The 24,941-nt window shown below is 47.2% G+C and overlaps 1 protein-coding gene across 2 annotated transcripts in view; it reads left to right on the top strand.

The window, feature by feature from the left end:
* ccser1 (coiled-coil serine-rich protein 1) overlaps positions 1-22,122 on the top strand; it is a 76,446-nt gene extending 54,324 nt beyond the window's left edge. The window contains exons 10-11 of one of the 2 annotated variants that reach the window (XM_042101850.1): positions 4,455-4,490; positions 21,313-21,395. In XM_042101850.1, coding sequence (XP_041957784.1) covers positions 4,455-4,457 — 3 coding nt within the window. In that variant the 3' untranslated portion in view covers positions 4,458-4,490; positions 21,313-21,395. Of the gene's footprint in view, positions 1-4,454; positions 4,491-21,312 lie in introns of both variants that reach the window. The other variant, XM_042101847.1, reaches the window with a different exon arrangement.
* Positions 22,123-24,941: the final 2,819 nt, after the last annotated feature.

Here is a 24,941-nt window from a genome sequence, read left to right as displayed (position 1 = left end):
AGTAGGCGTTCAAAATGAAACTTTAGGCTACTGTATTCTCCTGATAACGTGAGTGGAATGGATTTAATGTGGACGCGAACATAAAAAGATGCAGAGTGGCTCCATGATACAGTGCACATTTTGCGGTGAAAAAGTTCCGCCTTTTAAAATCAGGTGTAGCCTAATCCGTATCGTAGTTAAAACCATCAATTAGACAACAGAATCAGTAGGGTACCAGTTTTGTTCCATTGTACCAGGCCTACTGTATGTCAAAAGCAGGCTCGGATGAAGCTGGGAAGGATTAAACACACGGTTTCCACACCGCGGTAATCAACAGTGATAATCATGATGTTTGAAATGAAAACGGTAATTATTATCGTCAACATTTTTATCGCGGTTTACCATTATACCGGTAATCGTTACATCCCTAAAGTGGAGAGTGGGAGACGGGCGCTGAGAGGGTGGCCGTCGGCACAGGAAAGGGTTAATGAGAGAGCTCTGGACACAAAGCGACTGAGAGGGGAACTGTGAAAGAAAGGTACCATAAAACTAGTCATCAGTGTGTCTCTGAAACATCCATGCTGGTCTTAAGAGAGACGGGCCTTAACAACATGAAAATGTCTCCTGTGTGTTTTTTTTTGTCAGAGGGGGGCTTTTAAGTTGCAGGAGGGTGGGATTTCTTTGGTGCCTTTGTACGCATGATAAAAGACTCTGCCATCCAAAGATAGACACGAGTGTGCTTTGCTCGGAGAGAATCGCCACCAACACCACCGCCATGGTGGCACTATCCTGGCGCTTTTAGTCCCCGTCGTTTTAGCGCCCCGACTCTTGCCATGCCTTGTCTGCCCATTTCTCTCTCTCTCTCTCTCTCTGTCTTGCTCTCAATTCTCCTCTTCGTTGTCCTCCTCCTCCTCCTCCTCGTAGCAGCTTGCCTTTGCAAAAACCGTGCACAGTTTGCCCATGATAAGTTTGTCAAGGTAATGTCTGCGTTTTCCAAAGCAGTGACAGAAGGCCGGCGTCCCAGCGGACGCGTCCGGCTGCAGGGAGCCCGCGGGGTGTTTCGCCGCTGCTAGCAGAAGGTGAGAGAGAGAGAGAGAGAGAGAGAGAGAGAGAGAGACGGACGGACGGACGGACGGAGAGTCGGTCCAGCAAGCCACCACGATCCTTCAGGCCCCCGGCAACAGAATGGTCAGGCAGCACCTTGCTGCGGACAGATGGTCAGAGAGGCAGGAACACTGCGACACAATAAAGAAGTTCATAAATAATTATCAAGGCGACAAAAAAAAGAAACAAAGCAAGGAAGAGAGGAAGAAAGGGAAGATGGCAAGAGATGGAAATGATATCCAGTATGCGCCGGAGATCAAGACGTTCCTGTGCTGTGGCATCTTACCAGCGGGGGGGCTGTTGGGCATCTTGTGAGGCAGAAAGAGAGAGGGAGAGTGAGGAGAATAACAAAAAACTCTGCCTTGCAGTCTCTCGACATCTTTGTAGTGTATTTTGATGAGGATTAGATAATTGTTGTTGATTGTATCGTTTGACCCGCTGCCTCACTGCGCCATCAGTGAATTGGCTGCCCTTCAAAGCACGGAGGGGGGAGGGAGGGGTGAAGTGGCCTTAAGTAGGGCTTTGTGGATGGAAAGACTGCATGTGTGAACTACGCCGTTTACCTCACATTCCGGGACTGCTCTGAGGGGCCAAGCGAAAGTATAGGCAAATAGGAATCACACACTTTAGTATTTTGAGATCACCAGCTCATCTGTGCATTTCATTACTTACAGTACAGTAGGCATGCGTGACTGCCTGTGAACTTGGCACACTCACTCTTATACTTTTACACACACACACACACACACACACACACACACACACACACACACACACACACACAAGCGTCTGCCATGGCACACAGGAATAATATTTTATTCTGGATGAAGAGAGCATATATTGCATCTTGCAGAAAAAACGGACACCTGTCACCTCTGTGACCAGTAATAAAGGAGGACTTATTTTTTCATGTTGCAACTCATCCCTTAAGATGTTTTTTGAGGGGGAGTATTTACACTTTAATCAGGAACACTTGATGCAGTCATATTTTATAGGGAGATTGTTTGGATTTTAGTGGGGGGGGAGGTGTCATTCCATCCGTACAGTAAGAAATGCCAGCCTGCACCTAACCCTTTGTGATTTACGAGCACTTTTGTCTCAAAGTGTGGTGTGCACAAACTTGAGCATTAGCAAAAAGCCACTTTAGAGGACCAAGCTGTTCCGGACTTGTAAATAAGGATCCCCCAACGCACACACAGTGGGTGCCAAATTTGCTGAAAGATGGTCGCAGTAAAACCAGTGACATTTATCACCCTCCTCTGGTCTATGCATTCAGCTTTATCAGCTTTATCAGCACAGCGTATTGTGTGTACCTATAGGGCTACATTTAGGACCTCGTTTACAATGGCATTTGCATTAGGGAATCATGAATGTGTTTCCTCGTCTTTTAAGTTTCCATATTAAACTGCTAGAGAATGTAGCAGTGCTTGCAGGTCAGAGTCCAGCCAAGACGAGTCGGTACAACGCTGTCCTGACAATGATGAGGAAGTACACTGACATTTACTTATTGAGCAGACACTCTATCCAGAACTAAGTGCAGTGCAGGTACACGCACGACTGTGGTGTTCTCAGCAAATTGTTCCATCAATTTCTCTACAAGAACACCACAACAAATATTTCTCTCAAAGATTTTCCAGTGGGTATTGTCAGTGGCGATGTAGAACTAATGTAATTGAAAATCTACCATTTCCTGGTCGTGAAGCTAGGCTCTTGAGTTTTTGTAAAGAGGGATTGCTGTTGGATATTTTCTTTGCCACTGTGTTATTGAACATCCAATATACTGGTAATGGAAGGGCTAATGTCTCCATGTGGTTTCAGATCCTTTTCACGAGTCACGCTCGCCTTGTAGGCTCAGCGCCGGTCTGCCATATCCATGGAACCGGCACTATGAAATATTTACTCTTGTGGTGGTTTAATGGAATTGCTGTTTGAACATTCCATCTGACGGGAGGACTAAAGTCATGCACAGTGGCAGTGATAGTGCTAGTGCTAGCACGTCCTCTCCCGCATGCTCATATTAAAACCTGGCACCGATCAGCGGTCGTACAGGCACTCTCTCTCTCTCTCTCTCTCGCCGCATTTGTGCGCAAGTCCCTGCGCTCTCCCTCCATGACTTGGCATGGTTTCTCCTCAGGCCGTGGTATTTCTATCTATTCCCCGCGGTGCCCTGTCTTAGTGGTTCTAGTTTCACACCATTACTCGGGTTGGCGCACGGACTCCCAGTCCTCCTGAAAAACCTGGCCCAGTTTGCACTTTTGTTCTTACTCTTTTCACCGTTTGTCTCATGTACACACACACACACACGTGTGTGTACACATATACTGTATGTGTATAATCAATGCGCGCATACAGCAACATACATTACAGGGTGTTGGTTCTTTTATTCTGAGAGGACTGTGTTGTCTCTTTGTTGTGTGTAACATTAGAAACTTGTCCAGTGACTCTCACCTATTTACTTTGTGACAGTTTGGTGTCAGAAGGTGTCTGACGCATTTCTTTCCCAGTAAGCATTTTGGACACTGAATGTCCTCTGCATGATTGATTACAGGGGATTCACAGTTCAATGCAGAGCGAAATTAATGATCCGGTAATTCAGCATGTCGTACATGTAGGTGTCCATTTGAATGAAGTGACCCATAGAACCTGAGTACCAACTACAACTCTCTCTCACAGACACACGCACCAAGATGTCACAAACCCATTGTCATCATGTTAAAGGAATTATCCGGAGTAAAATGCACTTTAGATCAATTTACGGATGATTGGGAGTACGTACGTTGAGTTGACATCAAAATCATGTCATTCGGATGTGTTTTGAGAAAGTTCGATTTTACCGTTTTTACGTAAAAAACGGCAACGAAATTGTGAATTTCCAGAGCGTGTTACTCCACACTCGGCAATCGACTCCTACGGACTTCCCCCTAAAGATGCCAGCTGCAGCAGCAACACTTTGGAACTGTAGAAGAGGTATAAAAATAGCGTTTTGTAGCGGCGAAATGACTTGCCCTGGTCACTTCCAGGCTAACGAGTTTTGACTAAAAACGGTAAAATCAAACTTTCTCAAAACACATCCGAATGACATGATTTTGATGTCAACTCAACGTATGTACTCCCAATCATCCGTAAATTGATCTAAAGTGCATTTTACTCCGGATAATTCCTTTAATTCACACAAACCCAGTCATCACATTAATTCTCCCATGTCCTCATGTGTTTTGTTTGGCTTGTCTCAGTTCTTTGTTTATTTATTTATTTGTTTGTTTGTTTTCTCCATCATCCATTTGATGTCCACCATGTTCATCTCTATCCCCTTGTTTGTTTGTTTTTTCGCCCCCCCCCCCCCCCTTTCATCCTCCTCTCCTACGGCGCAGTGACCACCAGCATCGTCTGAAGGAGACGGCGTGCAGGTAGGGGGTCTCTCTCTGTGTTCGGCAGCCCGTCTGATTCTTTTCAAAGCTGGCTGCTTTTCCCCACAATCTTCCCTCCAATCGCCTCCCTCCAGCCCCCCACCCCTTCCCCCCAAGCACCAAATCTCCATTCCCCCTGCTAATTAGGGAACATGGGTCCGCTTTTAAAAAATTGCACCAACAAACAGCCACGAACAGCGTATATATAATTTGCTCTGTTTCCAACGTGGCAGCGTGTTGATTGCCGCTTTTCAAATCCTTTACCTGATTAAAACATGGATTCAATCTGCTCAATCAGCGGTGGTGGTGATTGCTGGCTAACAGCTTGATGTGTTGTGACAGTCTGATTCCATTAATCAGCAAGAGGGTGAGCCTGGACTGTTTTTTTGTCTAATGATTTCTTTTCACTGGTCACGAGCCCTCATTATCTTCCTTATCTACAGTGAAAATATTTGTTGTTATGTTATGTCTTGTTGTTATAGATAGATAGATACTTTATTGATCCCCAGGGGAAATTCAAGGTCTCAGTAGCATACAGACAGCACACACACATTCACTACAGCAGAAAATGTAATTAAAAGTATATAATATAAAAACACAACTAAGGACAGTAGTAGATAAAGAATATACTAAAATACAAATTATACTAACTAACACTTAATCTAAATCAATTCTAAAAACAGTATCCACATAGTGGTGATTAATCAATCAAGAGGCGCTTGCAATGACTGAGGCAGGGACTGAGCCTGTGATTCTCTGTGCATAGTAAGGTAAGGTAAGGTGCTCTGTGTGAGTGAGTGTCACGGTGATAGTGCAATAGTGATAGTGGTCATGGTGATAGTGCAAATGAGTAAGTGCAACAGTGCAAGAATAAGTCTATATATCTATATATATAACTATTTTAAGAAAAGGTATAAGTGTGGCCACAGTTTGGCTGTGGCATGGAGGGAGGGGTTATGCATATGTGCTAATGTGCTAATATAGCACGCAAACAGTGAGGCAGAAAGACAGTGGTAAAAAGTGGCTAGTGGACAGACAGTATCCAAACATGGAGGGGGTGAAGAGGCAGACAGACTATGCAAAGAAGTGTTATGGTATGTCTTAAGTCCAGTTTTGGACATCTTGACAAACATTGGATTTGTCCACATTGGATGTCTTAAGTACAGTTTTGGACATCTTGACAAACATTGGATTTGTCCACATTGGATGTCTTAAATACAGTTTAGTTTTGGACATCTTGACAAACATTGGATTTGTGGATCTGTTACTCCCTATGAATGGGTATGAACAGAAGTTCTCGATGGTTCCCATTTTCCATTATGCAGTGATACGCGTAGTGCTAGTAGTTCTCAGTTCTAGTGTTTTTTAGGATGAAGGAAGGTGTCCTTCTCACACACACACAGCCTACACACTGAGTGCAAAACACTGCAAAACACCCAACGAGCCCTTAAGATGTTTATCTTTGTTGTGATAGTGGTTTCCCTTTTTTTCTTTCCTTTCGAGTGTACTTCACCATTTTTTTTTTGCAATCTGAATACTCTCTGCTTTTAGGCTGAAAGCCGCGGGGATGGTGCATTAGCCTCCTCTGGAGGGGGTCGGCCCTTGTGAGCGCCCGATTCTAGGTTTCCAGATCTTTCCGTCACTCCTGCGGCGAAGGTGAAGGGCGGCGGTGGCGTAAGGCGCATGTGAGGTCTTGCTCTCACCCTGCCGACGCCGCGGTAACCTAAAGCCATTAATGAAGTCGCCATCTGTTTCATTAATTCACCCAAAAGGCCCCCACTGGTCCATTTCACAGAAAGCACCTTTGCCAAGGTCCTGCCTTTTACATCTATTGATTCACATTGTTTTGCCCCACCTCCATCCACTCCCTTGGCACAGCACAGGTAAAGAACAACAACAAGCAACAACACTAGGGTAAATCGATGGTGTAATGGGGGTAACACTGACACCCACACATGTCACGCTGAAGGGCAGGTATCTCGGCGTCGCCGTGGTGACACCTGAGCTCCGCCTGCTCTGTCCCTGTGAAATCCACTGTAAGCTCTTGCGTCAACTCCGAGTGCGAGACATCAAAAACAAAAAAGCTGTCTGCACCCCAACCCCCGCCCCCCCCCCCCCCCCTTCTCGGTTGTGCATTTTTTGTTTTTTTGTTTATTTATTTATTGGGGGGGTGGAAGACTTGTCAATGGGTGGTGTAAACATTAGTGACATGATGTGAAAGTGTAAGAGATGAAGTGGGGGAAGGTGGCAGCCACGTGAAGCCTACAGAAAGGATTTCAATCTGCTCTTTTCTTCCATGAATGTCAGTGTCAAGGTTAGGTGGCACCTCGCCATCCGTTTTGATGGCCCAAGAATGCTTAGAGATTCTGGGGAGAGGACAAACACAGATTCACTGCCGCATTGTGGAGAATGGAGTACTGAAGCATGTGGATTTGGTGTGCAGCTGCTGTAAGCCCCTTGGTTCAGCACAGAGCTCAAAGAATGACCCGAGAGAGAATTGTAAATTCAGTCAACAGGGGAGTTCTGACCTGTATACAAATGCGTGTCTAAAAGGGGAAAAAAAATCAACAGTCATAAATTAGTCAAAACAACCACTCGGAAATACCAAAGTGATGCTGAGGGAAATATGTCTCTCGACAGTTTCCAGGGAAACAGCCTCATTAACTTGATAGATGGTCCATGTGTTCTCACTCAGAGAGTGTATATTGCTCTCACTGCTGATTTCTACGGAGATACGCATCTACCCGTCCCGCTTAATATTGAGAATGTCTGAAAAACGGACATTTTCCCATTATGAGAGCAAATGAGCTATCGCTAACGCTAATAATTCTTCCCATCTTTGAAATGGCTCCTGTTTAGTTTAGTTTCTTTCTGGTATCAGATTATCAGTCCTGAGTATTTGTGCACAATCTGACTGGCAGCCAGGGCCAGTGTGTGTGTGCGTGTGTGTGTGCGTGTATGTGTGTGTAAAGTTTTGCCTAACATCTCATTTCCCCATAAACAACCCTGCCCCTGACGACACTCAAAGCCTGCCAAGTGGCTCTCTCTGATCCTTCAGAATGCTTGTTTCCCCTGTCGTCAAGGCTACAGGTGGAGTGGGAGTCGGCCAGCGACTGGTGGTTGGGGCCGAGGGCGGTGAGGGTGGCAGGAGCAGAAGGTGGGGTGGGAAATGGGTGGGGGTTGTTGGAGTAGTGAGGGGGTGTCTGCTGTCTGGTTTGCTGAACTAAAAACTTTGTGACTGACAGACAATGTGATGGATTATTAAGCAGCCTGCAGGGCACTGTCTATTCCTGGAGTGCTTAGTTAAGGGTTGTAACGGCCAGGCCCTGTTTGAGCAGAGCACAGCAGAGCTGAGCAGAGTGAGTGAAGGGGCTTCAGCTGATGAGGACACATCCACCATCACTGCTGCTTACGTGTCTGTCTGGCCTCATATCTGCCCCTCTACCTATCTCTATTTGTCTCTTTATTTCCACATCTCCATTTCTTCCATTACTCTCTCTCTCTCTCTCTCTCTGTGTATATGTAGATCTATAGAAAGAGTCAGGGCACAAGTGCTTTTTCTTCTCTGCAGAGAGGAGGAATGAAAAGCGCACTGCATTAATCATTCAAACGACACCCTTACGAGTAATTGATTTGATGTGGGTTGTTAAGATTGGCCACTCTACCACAATCCAATAAAATGAGCAACAGAAGGAGAGAGACGGGGTAGAAAAAGACACGATGGGAGAGTGTGTGTGTGTGTGTGTGTGTGTGTGTGTGTGTGTGTGTGTGTGTGTGTGTGTGTATGTATGGGAGAAACCAAAGATAGTGTAAAAAGCTGTGAATCTGATTGTTAAAAATCATACCCCCGGGCCGATCCTCTTCTACCTCCTTATTGCGAGTGTAGTCTGCAGACAAGTGAAGCGGTTAGGTGTTGCTGGGTCAGGGCCTCGGGGTGCGTTTCCCATTTTGGCTGTCTGCTGGAGAGATGCACTTACAGTGCACACAGACTCAATGCAAGCCACTCATGTGGGTGAGCTAATTAGGCAAAATTGTAAATCTCAACTTCAGTGGTACTTAAATGCGTGTTCCTGTGGATTACTGACTCATTAAGCAATTATTCTTAATCAACAGCGTTCAATGGATGACTGGGAAGGAGCTTAATTGCGACATTTGTAAGAGAAAAGAACGGCTCATTTAGACAAAAAAAAAAAGTGGTGAAGGGGAAGGCATGCCCCCCATCCTTGTTACGAGTGAACAAAACCGGTGATCCAGCATACGGCATGCGAGGATGAGGATGAAGATGAGGATGTGGATGTGGTAGTGATCGTAGCCGCACAGCCTCTGCAGCGTGACGCTGCCCCACGAGCAGATGCAGCGCAGCATGACGAGGGGCTTTATATCCACACGCATATATTACTGCTACGCCGCGTTTCCCCGGGAATCTGTCCTAGTTGCTCCTAGCAGCAGCTCGATGAGCTCGAAGTGTGGCAGTTGGAGCTTTTTCAGACGAGCCGGCGAGCAGGGGACACCTGCCTCCATATGGGTCCCATTTAAGGCCCATCTGGGCCCCACTCGCTGTCCACTGCGAAGATGTTGAAATCTCCGGCTTCCATCTCCGTCACGCGGGTCGCCCCGCTCTCTTGCCGGGGCCTCTCTAATCCCCTTCATCTGGACAAGCACACGCGTCAACCTTTATCCACATGGTAGATCCCCTTGGTTACAGATCGAAATGGATATAAATGCATGTTATAAAACACAGATTAAAGTGGCTTTGGAAGCAGATTCTATATATACACACACGGATAAATATAGATAAATATGTAGTACATTGGGGTGGGTAGGGGGTGGAGAGAAAGTACACATACAGTACACACTCACGCACACACACATTTATTGGCACAGGCTGCGTCAAACGAAGGGCATGGGATCAATGGCCTTCACCTTGACATATGAGGGACTTATTCTACGGTCTTTCTCTCTCACATACTTCTACTGCACTCCATCACGCTTGCTATTCTCACATGAACCCATTCAGGTATGAAATGGCTTTCATGATAATGTTTAGCGGGGAGCTGCGGGTTTCACAGCACTTTCCGATGACCTGGATCATGTGTGCTAAAGAGGGGAGGAGAGGGGGAGAGATTTGCCTGCCTGGACTGGTGCAGTGGTTGGGTCAAGGGAACTATGGGCAGAGCTCCCTCTAGTGGTGAGGCTTCAGCTCTCCATAAAAAAAAAAACACCTCATATCTCTCATATCTAAACAGTGTATTCGTCTCTCTGCCTGACTTCCTTTTTCTCCCTAAATGCCCTCCCCTCTCTGTCGCACATAAATGGACTCTCTCTCTCTCTCTCTCTCTCTCTCTCTCTCATACTCTCTCTTTCTTTCTCTCCTTATGTGGTTTCCTAAAGGTAATGTGAGGCGGTTTCACTGCGCAAATACCCTCAGAGCATTAACTATTCATCAGCTTGTATTGTAGGCAATAAATAATTTTGTGAGCGTTAAGGCCAGAGAATAAAGGAACACATCTCGCTGTCTCTCTCTGACTATTGACGTAGGTTAGCTCTCGCACAGGCACCTTTCAAAAGTCCCTTGAAAGGTCAAAGCTCTCGCGAATGCAATGGCATATTGTTTTGCTCTTAATTAAGGAGAAAAAGCACATTAAAAAGGGACTCGTCAAATGGACCTCAAGTTTTTTTCTTCCACAGCTACTATTCACACAATTAACCACTGCTATTTTTACCCCCCCCCCCCACACACACACACACACACACACACACACACACACACACACACACACACACACACACACACACACACACACAAAATGAGAACTCATTAGCTTAGACAGACAGAAACCATTTCACATGGAACAAAGTTGATACTCTGCACTTACCATGATAATTTACGCACTATAATACGTCGATGATGGGGCTTTTTTTTTTTTTTTTTTCGAGCGTCTTTTTAATTGAAAAACTAGTGCAATCTGTGCATTCTTCAAAAGGGAGATTTCCGAGGTTGTTCATTTGTGAGAATAGGCTGGATTTAGAAATTAATTAGCCTTCCATTATCCTCTGGACGACAGGCAGCAAGTAGCGTGAGTAGGGCAGGGCGGGAAGCTGTGGAGGGCTGCGGAACTGCAGCTGCTCGCTCGGCCCTGCCTCGCAGAGCCATGTGAAGCGGCACATGTGACGGGCTCATCATCTCGGGAGCTTTGGACGTAGGCTGTTTTGTCCCGAGACCTTTCTGTGTGTGTGTGTGCGTGAGCATGCAAGTGTGTGTGTGTGTGTTTATACAGGTGGTAGCCTTTCTGAGCTTTTAAAGAGCCCTGGCTGCCAGAGTGGATCATATCTGAGTCCTTCAGCAAACAGGCCAGAGTAAGTCACCCCAGTGCCCTAAGGCGTAAATCTCTCAAGGATACAGGTGCTTGGATCTGGGGTCTCTTGTGATCACGGAGGGACAGACAGACAGACAGGATTCAGATCAGAGGGGGTAGGAAACTCTAGATCAAGCCAGAAATTATGGGAGGCTTTATGGATATGAAGTGCCCGGTCAAAATCAGAGCGCCATAAGCCAAAGAGGAAAGTGGAGCGCGCGCACACACACATACACACAGAGATGGACTGGTTTTCACAAACATACCCACTCTGAAGAGGCAGGCAGACAAAATATGGTGCTTTGTGTCAGCGACCCAGCAGCCTGGAGAGAAATGTTGTTTAGCCTGATGTTTCTTTTCATGCTATACATAAAACTCCCAAGCCAAAGATATTTACTCACTACTTGATATACCCGTGTTGTGCAATGCAAAAAGCAATTAAAGTGCTGTGCATTGGAGTAGGCCAAAGCGTGGCAAATTAACACAAGGCTATCTGATTAGCTGCCAAGCAGTGAAGGACTCAGGGACTGACGATGAAAAAGGAAGAGGAAGTGGAAGATATGACAATTCTGAGCTCATATTTTTTTGCTCATAGGCGATCCACTCTGGAGAGGAGAGGCCCTAAGAACAGATTAAATATGTGCCATATCGTTGCATGGGAAGGCTCGCTCTACAAGATTACACACACGGCAACGCTGCAAATTGCTTTTTTATTGCTGAAGATGGGTTAAAGTTCCAGCACATGGCTTTCATTATCTTCCAAATATTTCTCCACGTAATTTACCGCTGTCTCTCACCGGAGTTGATCATACTGTACGTACGGCAGATTCGATGTTGTCTACCTTCAGACACAAAAAAAGTAAACACTGAAACACTATAAAGCTTGTTTAACCTCAATTTAGTCTCTTATAGTGCTCATTAAAAGACTTGTTTTTGTGCAGGGAGAGAACTGTCTGCAATACTGCCTTGGAATTATAGGAATAATAGGATTATATACAAAAGGAAGTGAAATTAGTATGACTCTCCCCTTCTGCTTCCTGTAAGTAAATTATGCAGAGGACAGACGGCCTTAAATAGAGGCTAGATGAGTGGTGCCAGCTAACCGATACAGGCGCACTTGCCCAGTCAGCTCTGTGGAGATCGCTCCAAATGTGGCCATTTTGCATGGCAGGGTGTTTCTGTTAGGTGTACAATTATAGCGCTTGGCCTGGGCAGGCAATGTGTGTGTGTGTGTGTGTGTGTGTGTGTGTGTGTGTGTGTGTGTGCATATGCACGGGGAGCCTGCCTCGGAGAGCAGCTTGGATTGCGTAAGGACTCGAAGGTTGCCAGTTCACGTGAGCCTCTCAGCCTTCTCGTCCTCAACAGGCCTCCGGGAGGTCAGAGGCGGCCTCTGTGCTAATTGATGCACTGGCTGCGTGTGTGTGTGTGTGTGTGTGTGTGTGATAGAGAGGGAGAGGGGAAAAGAGACACGTGTCCTTAACCTTGTGCTTTGTGTGTCTGATCCTACATATCTAGGTATGACTATGTACAGTATTTCGGCTTTGCATATACAGTACATGCATGTTGTTTTCATGCCCCTGTTTGTAAGGATGACTGTGCACCTGTGTGTATGTGTGTATGTGTGTTCATGCATGCGGATGTCTTTCATGTGGAGTGTAGCAGGTATACCCAAAGGGCCTTTCACGAAAACAGGCAGAATAGGCTGGCACAATGCCCAGTGTAAAGGGGTATCCATCAACCCCCAACTCCCTTCCATCCCCAACCCCCTGTCCTGCCACACTGAGCAGACTAGTTCAGGGACCGGCTTCTCCACCACTGGACAGATTCAGGACACCTCAGGTTCATTAGTCAAAGCAAAGTAGGGCAGGTGCCGTGCGAGAGCCCAACTTCCTCTCCTCTCCTCTGCTCTCCTCTGGCCTGTCCTCTCCTCTCACGTCTGTCATCTCACCGCTCCTCTCACTGCTCTTTCTCTCTCTCTCTCCTCCTACATCTCCATCAACTTCCCTCTTCTCTTCTCCACTTCTCTTCTTTTATTCCATAATATTCACAACATTTTCTTTCCCCTCTCCCAGTTTCTTCACCATTCGCTACTCTCCTCTCAATATCCCTCGTCTGTTATCTTTTTTTACACTCCTTCCTCTGTACTTTTTTTTTTTAAATAATATTCCTCCTGCAGGAACAGCTTGCGAGTTGTGTAACACTAGGAGACAGAGAATACAGTTGTGCTGCTCAGGCAGACACGCAAATGAATGAAGAGCTACAGTACGTGTAGAGGTCCAGAGAAAACACTTAGGTGGGAGGTGAACTATCCACTCCCCATTACAACAAAGTCGCTAAAGATTCCACTCCGTGAGGAAAATGAAACTTGTGTCCTTGGGCAGAGGCTCCTCTTCCACTCCCCACATCCACCCCCCTCCCCCAACTACCACTCCCTCTTTTCCACCTTCGTACTGGGCAGAGCGCCGCCAGGGTGGCATTTGCCATTTTCCGCCACTGCCTCCTGTGTATATTTTAATATTTTATTTTGTGGATGCAGGGATCTAGCCTCTGAATTTGATCTAACACAATTTACTGCAACATTAATGAAAGAAAAGAATACATGAATACTAACAACACTTTCTTTTGGAATGTGCGCACTCTAAATGGCCTTGAGGCAGATAGTAAGAATATTGTGCAGACAAATATGGAAAATGAATATTCAGTGATAACATAAAATCTGATAAGCATAAATTGCCTGTTTTTTTTTTGTTTTTTTTTACCCTCGCCTTATGTGGTCCTGCAGATATGACAGCCCACCCACACAGCTTTTTTTATCAGTACCGCTGGAGGAAATGCATCCTCTAATTGTATGCAGTTTGCATGTTGCCAGTATCAAGGGAGGCTGACCTTAAATTCTCTCTCATGAAAGATAGCGCCAGTCGACATTAGCCTAGGTGACCAGAGTGCCAGAACTGCCTTGGTGTCCTGAGGGGTAGACCACTACACTCTGTAATGCATGCCCAAATATGATCAAGCTCAAAAAATTGATGACTCATGGTAGCATTTGAATCCGGCATTGAATTAAGTTGCGAGCTCTACAGCACACAGAATTTATTCAATATTTATTTATTTATTTATTCATATTTATTTATGCTTTTTTTTTTTTAAATGCCTGTGCCATATGAAATGAAACCCTCTGTAGTCATAACACAGATGGCTCATTACTTCTGCACTGGTACAAATCTAACTCATTTGAAATATGTCAGGCATGTGGACATCATTGGCTGCCCTGTCCTGCCCCCAAATAAGGTAGGCTGTTAGCAGCTCAAGCCATTGTCATTTGTCGTTTGGGTAACACTATTTTTGTCATTAGTGTATCCCTGGCTTTTTTGCGGCAGTATGTTTTTTCAAACTTGACAGCAGAAAATGAGAGCATGGGTAGTGAAAAAGGAGCCAGTGATGTATGGCAACCGGTCAGCTCACACAGAGCACGATCCCGGACAAGCCCCCAACTGCCCATCAGAGCCGTTGCTGCAGCGGCACGGCAGTGGTGGCAGCACCCAGACTCAGGTTGTGCTGTCCACTCCCCCCTGTGCGTCCTGCAGCCCGTCCTGCAGCCGCGCTCCCTCTGCAGGCTGTCACAGAACACAATAGAGGTAATTAATGAGGGCTACGTTTCCCCTCCTCCACCGCCCCCCCCCCTCACCCTCTCTCTCTCTCCACGCTCAACGGAATTGACACGAGACGGGCAGCCAGGGCCCCGTGCGGCTAAGCCCCAAGGCAAAGCTGACATGAGACGGCCGGCTGGAGGGGCAGGCGTCGTTTGCTTGTCTCACGAGCCTGAGTTGGATGGTCGGCCGGGAGTGACATGTGACAGCTCCGCTCTCACAGCCGTGAAGGACGTGGCCGTTTCATGCTCTTTTTCCCTGTTCGTTTTTCCCTCCCCCTCCCTCATTCCTCTGTGTCTCTCTCTCTTTCTCTCTCTCCCTCTCTCTCTCTCTCTCTCTTTCTCTCTCTCTCTCTCTCTCTCTCTCTCTTTCTCTCTCTCTCTCTCTCTCTCTCTCTCTTCACACTCACTTTCTCTCTGTGTTTCTCCCTCTCCTCTGGAAAGCGTTGCACTGATGAAACTGCCAGTGTGAATGCACAATGAGCAACGAGAATTGCTCAGTACAGCTTCAGCCTTTGTCATAGAATTGCTCAAAGGAGGCTGAATGTTTTCTAATGGTTCATTAAATTGCAGCAACATGTCTCCGTTTACCTCTGACAGAATGAGAGGTTTTTAACCAGCCAAGCTACAGGATGGTTGTAAAGCAGTGGCAACCATTATTTTATTCAGCAGCAAGAGATTGCATAAGCACTACAGCAAAACATGTATTGTCTTATACAAAGCATACATCTTAAGCAAGTGTGCATACAAAGAAAGTAAAGTCTAAACTTAATTGTACCTCACAATGCTTCTATTAGTACCTCACAATGCTTCTTATTGTTAGTTTTACACAGTGGCTATTTATGTGCTTCTGATCGACCAACCAACAATCAAGATACTGGCCTGTGTTTGGACCGCAAGTGGGAGGCTGGGATGTAAACAGGAGCTGTGCTGGCAGTAACCCTTGCAGGTCTGTAGCCCTTGGTGTGAGCAGTGGAGCAAAGTGAGGGCAGCCCTTTAGCTGTCCATGCACTATTAATGAAAGACCCAGGGCTGCTGCCACGCAGTCTTCTGTCGCTCTCCCCAAAGCCAGACAGATTATGGTGGAAATGGAGTGTGTCGTGAGTGTCGGATAATCGCCTGTTGTGTACCCGTATCCATCCATTTTACCAGGGGGAATCGATTCAGAATGGAAATGTTACCGCACTGTCTCAGTCTGTTATTTATATATGAGAGAAATTGAACATTCTGAGAGGACCTCTCACCGGGCAAAAAAAAAAAAAAAAGTTGATGAAATCAAGACCGCAGAAGAGTCTAGACTTATATTTGGTGGAGCGAAACTGACACTTGCAATGGGCTTATTAAAAAGTAATTGTAGAAATTGGTTTTGAGACCACCTCATTCCGAGAATTCACGACAAAAGACGCTCATCAGGAATTCAGCCGCATGAGTGACTGAGAGCCACTTGTGTGTCATGTAGTGCCTACGGTCTGGGTTTACCCAGATCACTGCTCCTGGCCGTTATGCTCTGTCCAGCTGTTGACCCCCCCCCTAAAGGCTTAATACACACACACACACACACACACACACACACACTTCAAAATCCCAAGCCCACGCTTAAGCTCAGCATCGATATCTCAGTCTGATGCTGCAAGCGGTTTGTTCCCCCCGTGCTCCTGTCACACCTGACAGCAACGTCAGGGACCTGCTTGCCGGAGGAGGTCGTCACATCGATTTTCTTTTTTTTTTTTCTCTCTTTTTTTTGGGAGGGGGGAGCGATCAGCAAGGCTCTCTGATAACGGGATGAAGGGATGACAGCGCGCCTGGTTCAGCTCTTCTCTGAGGACTGTCACGGTGGATGTCAGAGGAGCTGTGCACAAACACCCAAGCCCTGTGGGCTGTCAGGAGTTCTGGGGCTTGTGAGTCACTTTAAACCTTACAACCCAATACAACTGTCCTTGCCCCTCCTACAATACCTAGCCTAGGCTTGATTAGTTGGGATAGAAGGAGACACAATGCTTGAATCACCTCGGGGCTATTCATACACTATGAAGAGAAGTCGATTCGCCCTCTCTCTTTTCTGTCAGGATGGATATCGACTGCTTTTTAAAAGAATAGAAAGAGGCAATGTGCCTGGGCGCTCTTGATTAGGAGCAGCGCGGCTGTTTGTCTGTGGTTTTCGTCACAGTGATTGCACACCATCCAGCCCCTCAGCTACGTCTCACATCCTTTTTCATTATAGCGTGTCAGAACCATGTTTGGTAAGAACTGTCGTGTCGTTGTCGTGGCGGCAACGTTTGTACTACGGGCCCCCCCCCCAACCCACCAAAAGCACCCACAGCAGCAGCTGCTGTTTTTGCGAATGACACACTAGCATCTGTAAGACTGTCAAGAGCCTCTCAAGACATCTACAGATACTATCTGATAGAAACTCCATTTATGAGCACCCGCACTGCTCTTTTCCTCTTTTTTTGGGTTGCCGCACCTCTCTCTTTTTATACGCCTCTTGATATATATTTTCCTTATTGTTTATCCAGGTCTTGTGCTGTCAGGGAGAACAGAGCGGGCTCCGTAAAGCATCTTATCTTCCCCCAAAGCTGACAGCTGTGTGAGGGGAGAAGTAGGCGCAGGCTCTTTGATGTAAGGGGGTGGCTGTTCCGCACATCAGATCTCTGCTCCATCAGGCCTCATCATCAGGCAACAAGCCTCATCTCTTCTCTTCTCTTCTCTTCTTCTTTCTTTTCTTCTCTTCTACTCTACTCTAGTCTTTTCTTCTTCTCTTTTTCTCTTCCTCTTAATGAAGAGACTACAGGAAATTCACTCTGTCTCTCTCCTCTCTCTTTTTCTCTCTCACTATCTCTTTCTGTCTCTCTCTAGCTCTCTCTCTCTCTCTCTCTCTCTCTCTCTCTCTCTCTCTCTCTCCTAAGGTTGTCTGCCAGTCACTGTTTTCCTCTCTCACTCTTTCATCCTCTCACTCCTGTTTGGTCTTTACATTTATCTCTGTCTTGTCTGTCAGTATATAAAGCTTTCCGTTGCATCTCCCTCTCCCTCTTTCTTATCTTAACGTCTCTCCATCTCTCCCTTAGATCTAGTCCAAATAGGTAGACAGTCACTCCTTCTTTCTTGATACTTGCCTCATCTCTCTCTTTTTCTCTCTCTCTCTCTCTCTCTCTCTCTCTCTCTCTCTCTCTCTCTCTCTCTCTCTCTCTCTCTCTCTCTCTTTCCCTCTTTATCTGCCATGCTCCAGTGTTGCATGGCATGGCAGTTTTAAGTGGAATGCCAGTCTGACGATTATTTGCGTAAGGCCCCATTTGTAGTCTTTACAGGCAGTCTGTGATGTCTGAGTCTGCCTATTCATCTAGTTATACGCTCTTTACTGCGCCCCTCTTTATATGGCTGGTCATCTAGTACATGCTTTTATCAGAAAACAATTTCCAGCGCAGTGGGCGCAATTTTATGTTTACTGCCGTGATCCACTTCACTTTGTTGTCAAACGGAACCTGCTGGAACAGAACCGTCTCGCCCAGTGGAATGGAGAGGAATGCTGTTGCGGCTCAGACCGTTTTTGACTTCACAGAGTGTCGGACCATGTTGTCCCTCCCCCACTGTGTGACTTGACTTGACTGACTGAGACATCGGCGGTTTGACATTGCGGAAAGTCGAGGAACCGGTGGCAGATATGCTGTGGCGCGCTCCCCCCCCCCCCCCCCCCCAGTCCTTGAGCTAATAATCCATTCTTTTTTGTGTGTCAAGGTTGTTTGCTTAGAAATTCTCACCGCATTTTCCCCACCCTGCCCCTTAAATGATCTGGCGCCGCCAACACCGCCGCCTTTGTTCAGCTAGCTGCAAAGGCAAAAGAATTACCCTGCGTTCAAAATCTTTACTGAAGGGCTCTCTCTCTTCTTTAGTGCTCTTATCTTTTTTCTCTTCTCTTCTCTTCTCTTCTCTTCTCTTCTCTTCTCTTCTCATCTCTTCTCTCTTCTCTTCTCTCTCTCCTCTTGCCACCCTTTTATATCCCCCACAACAAAATGCTCTAGAAAGAGAAACAACGTTCTCAGAGCGGCATTTCATCATACACATCTCAGAGTTTGTTCCGGCACAAAGCTGAGCGTTTTTCCTATTGAAGTGCGAGTGTTCAACACCCATAACTTATGCATGATTGCGGGAAAAGTAAACAGCCATACATAGTCAGGCCTGCGAGAGAAGCATGTTCTGGATGTGCCTCCAAAAACACCAATTTTATTCTTTTATTTTGCGCAGGGAATTGATGTTTGCTCAGTGCCCAATAAGTGTCTACCTCTCTACCTCCGCCACCACCACTACCACTACCGCCTCCACCCACAAACCACGGTGCTAAAAAGAACCCCTTGCACATGTAGTATCTGTTGGAGGTTATTTGTGGTGATAAATAACCCTGAGTGCTGTGGAGTGGAGTACCCATTGTTGGCAGTCATCTATCAGGCAGCCAGGCAGGCAGGCAGGCACAGCAGCGGAGAGCAAGAGAGTGGGCACTGCTAGCTCATTCTCATCCCGCCTCTGCTCGCAACAACCACAGGCCTGCCACATTCCACCATCCTGTGTAGGTGTCCTGAAGTGTTCCTGTCAGTAGGAGGGAGGGTGGCCACTGAGGAGGAACGACTGGATTGAAGGAGAGGGAGTAGGTAGATGATGGTGGTGGCGGCTGAAGGAGGAGGGGTAAACAGGGAGGAGGTAAACGGATGAAAATCCGTCTGCATCCACCCCTGCTTGCATATAATCAGGCGGAAAGGCTTTTAACAGAGCTGTGGCCATTAGCGCGGCGCCGGGATCTTCACAGGCTAATAAAGAGCCGGGTGGCGCGGGGCTGTGCTAAATCACTGTGATTTACTCGGCATCCCCGCCACACTGGCCTCCTGTTTGCACTGGGTGGTCTCCCCGCCTGGATGCTACATGTTTGTGTTTGTGTGTGCATGCGCACGCAAAAGTAGATATGTGTTCATTTGTGTGTGTGTGTGTGTGTGTGTGTGTGTGTGTGTGTGTGTGTGTGTGTGTGAATAGATATGGTATGTGTTCATTTGTGTGTGTGTGTTTGTGAGAAGAGAAGACCAATTAGTTCCCCAGGGTGGCCAAGATAAACAAAACAAGAAGAGATAAGATTTGAGTTTTAATACCTGGCCTCCGTGGCCCTGATAGGCAGCTGTACCTGAGACTGCAGGGGTGAGGGCTTGCTCCAGACTAGCCTGCTCCTGTGTTCTCAGCTCTCCAGTGAGTCCGTCTGTGGGGACTTGTAAAAATCGACACGCTGCCCTTTCCCTCTTCACATTCCCTGCCCTCCTGCCTGCCTGTCTGCCTGCCTGCCTGTCTGCCTGCCTGCCTGCCTGTCCTGCCTGCCTGCCTGCCTGTCTGCCTGCCTGCCTGTATGCCATGTATGCGGACCCTGCATTGCAGGCACGGCTTCTCTCTGCAGCACCTTTACCATCGTGTTACCCTACATGCCTGCCCCAGCCCTCTGTTTGCTCACCTCCGCTCTCTGTCCTCCCTCCCCCACCTCTCCTCTATCCCCTCTCTCTCTCCCCCCCCCTCTCTCCCTCCCTCTCTTCTCCTCTCGCCATCCCTCTTGTTTGCCCACTCTCTTCATGGGATTAAGAGAAAAGGCATCACACTGTTAACACTTAGCTTTCTGATAAGACCATTTCATCCATATCGCTGATTGATTTAAGATTTTTTTTTTTTCTTTAAAAAAAAACCCCCCAAAAAAACGGGCTGCAGTTCTCTTTGATGAGAAGACAGCGTGTGTATATGAAATCACTTGGATTTAATTTCAACTCCCACCTTTGAAGTTATTACATTAGCTCAGCTGTGCTACATTTAATTAACATTCTCTTCCCCACTCACAATAGATAAGCATCAGGCATTGCGGAGTTGTTATTGTATTGTATTGTATTACGTCCTGGCTGTCAGGTCCATTATTATTTTATATGGTAAACGATGGGGTTGCATTTTCAGATTGGACAACGAATGGCAAGCCGTTGGTGGTACCCGTGCCAATGAAATTTTATCAGTGCCCTTGAAAGTACTTGAATTCTCCATCAGTGGCCACATAAATTTGGAATGTATGGCTTTGGCCAAGGCTTTCTCACTTGATTGCTCATACCAAAAACGAATTATTTCAGTTTTTACTAGCAACAAGAGATCTTGAAATTTTCACACAATCAAAACACATTTGCAGATTTGCTCAATTTGCTATGCATATATATTGTGTTTTTTTTTTATATATAAAGAAGCTGCACAATCTGCTTGAAATGTTCCACATTCTGATACTCCCGAATGGTTGTGGAAACCCTGGTGTTGTGTCGACTTCTTGAGCCGCGGTGGGTTTAGCTAACAAGCGCTGGCTTGCATAAGAGAAGCAGTGTAGTGTGAAAAGTGAACAGGTGGCTCGGGCTCCGCGGTGTGGCGGTGCGCTCGCGAAGCCTCCTCCCCACAATGTGTGCTGGGCCCCACGTGGTGGCACAAACGGGAGAGGGAAACAAAAGGAAAAAAGGAGGCAAGGCTCCAGTTGGTCGAAGGACAATCGGGAAGGTTCCAGAAAGCGTGTGGCGGGCGGGCGGGGAAGGGGAGGTTTTGGGAGGGGGGGGATGGGCAGAGTTAGAGGCCTTGTTGGAATGGCATGGAATTAAGTAGCTTCGTTTGTCGCCTCATTACAAGGCTAGTCTCTCAGCCAAAAAACGCACGCTCACCTCTCCCCTCTCTCTCTCTCTCCCTCCCTCCTCTCTCTCTCTCTCTCTCTCTCTCTCTCTCTCTCTCTCTCTCTCTCTCTCTCTTTCTCTCTCTCTCTCTGGCTGTCTCTCTGTTTCCACAGGCTCCACATCCCGGTCGAGCTCCCGGCCAAAGCAACAGCAGCAGCCACAGCAGCAGCAGCGGCAGCCAAAGGGAGCGAAGGGCCCTGCGCCCTCCCAGCGCAGACCTGTATAGTCGCCCGCTGCTTCCGGCCGCCTGCGACCCCCCCTGCTGCCCCGGCGGAGTGGGCGGCAGAGAGGGCCCTCTCCCCCCAGCAGGGCCGACCCGAAAAGGCACCCTCAGCGACACGGCCACCGACTCCTCCGACAGACCCCCGCGGAAGTGGGACCACCCGTCGGCCAGCCAGATCCCCCGCGCCGTGGCCGGCAGCAGCTCCAGCCTGCCGGCCCGAGCCAGCCCCTCGCGCAGCCAGTCGTCAGACAGCGAGAGGGGCCCGCGAAGCGAGAGGGGGCCGCTGCCGCACCCCACCACCGCCACCATCTCCTCCTCCTCCTCCTCTGCCTCATCCGCGGCGGTGGCGGCGTCCTCGTTTGCGGGGCGTCTGGGGCAGCCCCCCCGCGGGCCTCTCTCGCTTCACATGTACAGCCGCAAGAACGTCTTCCTGCAGCACTCGCTCCACACCTCTGAGCTGCAGGCACTTGCACAGCAAGACGGCTAACACACACACACACACACACACACACACACACACACACACTCGATATGCCAACTTATGTACAAACATATACTGTACATACACACTTACTGTACCTGCCCAGTCATGTGAAAAGACATATGTAAACATGGAAATATGTAACCCTGCAAGGCGAAACCAGTCGCTTTGGTAAAATTTACAAAATGAAGTTATTGTGCTCACATGAACGGCCATAAACTAAGCTTTCCAACGATATGTATATCGAGGGTATTGCAAAAAGTATTGCTAAGATAACCGCATCCAAAGTTGGCATGGTTCTTCCGTCACGATACGCCAGAAGAGGAGAAAATCACCTTTTAAGACAAGTAAATTGTCACGCTAATGTGTTGAATCTTCACCTAAATAAAGTCAGGGTTTAACAGTCAAAACGTATGTTTTTCCGTGAAATGATATGAGTGATATGAAAGTGTAGAAAGTGTAGACTGTAAACTGTCGAAACGTGAAAGTGTAGACTGTTTACTGTCGAATTATGCGAAAACGTGAAATTCGACATTTTAACTCGTACGTTTATCGCGGATTTTCTCAAAATAGCACTGTGCGCAAAACGACTGGTTTTGCCTTGCAGGGTCACATATGCCTAAACAAGTACACACACAAAGTCAAATTTATTCACATGCTTACAACCATTAAAATCTGTACACATCCGTCCACACATAAAATTAGTAAACATATCTTTTCTATATTTGACCGTACACACACAAACACACAAACACAAACACAAACCCACAGATTAGGTACTGAGCAAGCCTATCCAGAGCAATACACACACATAGACATCTTACCTGCCACACACACATACACACAGCCACACCTCATTCAGTGACCAGCAGTTTCATAACCCCGTGTGAATTGATCATATGACCTTTCTTTGGTTGCTCACACGTCCCTACTTAATCCCCACATCCCTGGCAAGCCTGAAACCTCTCACCCTCAGGATCTCACTCTTTTAACCTCTCTCACCTGTACAAAGACCCTGAGAACCCTGAGACACCAAGCACACACACACACACACACACCCACACACAAATTAGTACAAAAGAACCAAACTGTGCCCCAGTCATGTAAGGAACATACCAGGGCTCAGCTCGGTTCAGATCACGCTCCTTGACGATAAAAAAGAAGCAGAAGAGGTGGGGGTGGTTGGGGGTGGAGGTGGGGGTTGTGAGGGTTGTGACAGCGCCTCTTTATTTTGATGGTGATGCCATTGTGCGTTCCCAAACAAACAACAGTCTCTCGTCTTGACATTTCACAGTGGAGTCTCTTCAACACGCCATTGTCTGGCTGTCAGGTCTGACAGACCTGGGTGGGAAATATCTCAGTGGAGGGCCGGGGATTCAGTACAGAGCCATTGAGCCCACCCGCTGCCTGCCTACACACACACACACACACACACACACACACACACACGCACATGTCTGTGAAAGGAAGATGATACTAGAGAGAGACACGTACACAAAATGGCTGCATGACACCAGCCCTGTCAACTTTTCTTTTGCACTCAACAGTGTGACACTTCAATTCAAACACACACACATACACACACACACACACACACACACACACACACACACACACTCACTCATAAACATATACACCCTTACACACCAACTCGCTGCCAGCGACACAATTTTGCCAAATCCTCTGTCTTAAGGAGAGCTTGAACTCTTGCGGGTGAGTTACGGATGTGAGCCCAGACCCCTTTTAAGGGGAGTGAACACTCATTAACCTTCGCTAATTGCATGCTTTTTTAACGGCAAATAAAGATCGACTGAGAGCCTTTTTTTGCACAGTGACTACGGGGCTGAAATAGCTTTTACAGTGTTTTAAATAAGCCACGGCGGCGGGATGTGCTATGATTCACGCCGCTTTTTGGATATAACTTAGCATGATTCATTAGATTTGAAATGCAGTCACGCCATGGTAGACTTGGACCACTTCTCGCTGTGTAGTATCTTATGTAAGGGTCAGCACAGCATGGAGAGGAACAGTGTAGTAAAGTCAATGATGTATCACAGTTTGATCAACACAAACGTTGCCACTCCCGAGAACAAGGTGGAAATATTCAAATCGTTCCCGCAGAAAGTGAAATTTAAAAATTAGACCAATAACGTGTGTAATATATACATATCTTACAGGAAAAGGCTTTTGGAAAAAAAAAGAGGAAAAACTGCCACTCCTGACAGATTTCTGGAACTCGTGTGAACGCACTGGCCAAATCCTTTTTTTTTCCAAGAGGTGGTAGGAGGGGGAAGTAGCTGTCCTCCTTTCTTGCCACAGAGAGAGGGAGAGTGTGTGTGTGTGTGTGTGTGTTACGGAGGAGCCGAAGCAAGGACGCTTAGAGGTGAAGGAAGCCCTGAAGAAACGCAGTCCCATCCACCAGGTCTGCTCCCCGAGGTCCACTGCTCCACTTTCCCAATCTGCTGGGAGCAGGCAGCCCAGCTTCGCTCAGCCTACTTCCACAAGCAGCCCCGCATGGCCCAGCCCCACAGAGAGCGCCTCTCAGCAGCCACCGCCGCAATCTCCCCGTCACACACACACACACACACACACACACACACACACACACACGCCCCTGCCACTGCCATCAGCCGCTACTAACTGGCCAGGAAGGATCCTGGCCACTTCCACATGACTCCATATGGCCATTGACATTCTCACATTCTCAGCAATACTGTGTTAGCATTCTGACTGGACACTGTTTTGGGGCGAGAACGGTCAGTGCCTGTCTGAAATAGCAAACATTCCTGCAGCTCTACGGTCATGGAGGCAATGTAAGACACCCCACCCCCCCAACCCCACCCTCCCTTCCATGCCAGCCCAAAACCCGCCCCAGTGCTTTCATATCGTTTATTTTATAGGTTCACCTCAAACCCCAGCATTTAAAATATGATTATGGACACTCTTTGAATATGTTTGGACTGTGCAACAGACGGACAGGACTGTGATCCCAAACCTAAGGATCTCAAATACTAATGTGTGTGGTGATCTAAATGGAA

The sequence above is a fragment of the Alosa sapidissima genome, chromosome 8 (genome assembly GCF_018492685.1).
Source record: "Alosa sapidissima isolate fAloSap1 chromosome 8, fAloSap1.pri, whole genome shotgun sequence".
Taxonomy (NCBI): domain Eukaryota; kingdom Metazoa; phylum Chordata; class Actinopteri; order Clupeiformes; family Clupeidae; genus Alosa; species Alosa sapidissima.
The sequence above is the reverse complement of the archived record's forward strand: the minus strand, read 5'-3'. Positions and strand labels throughout refer to the sequence as shown.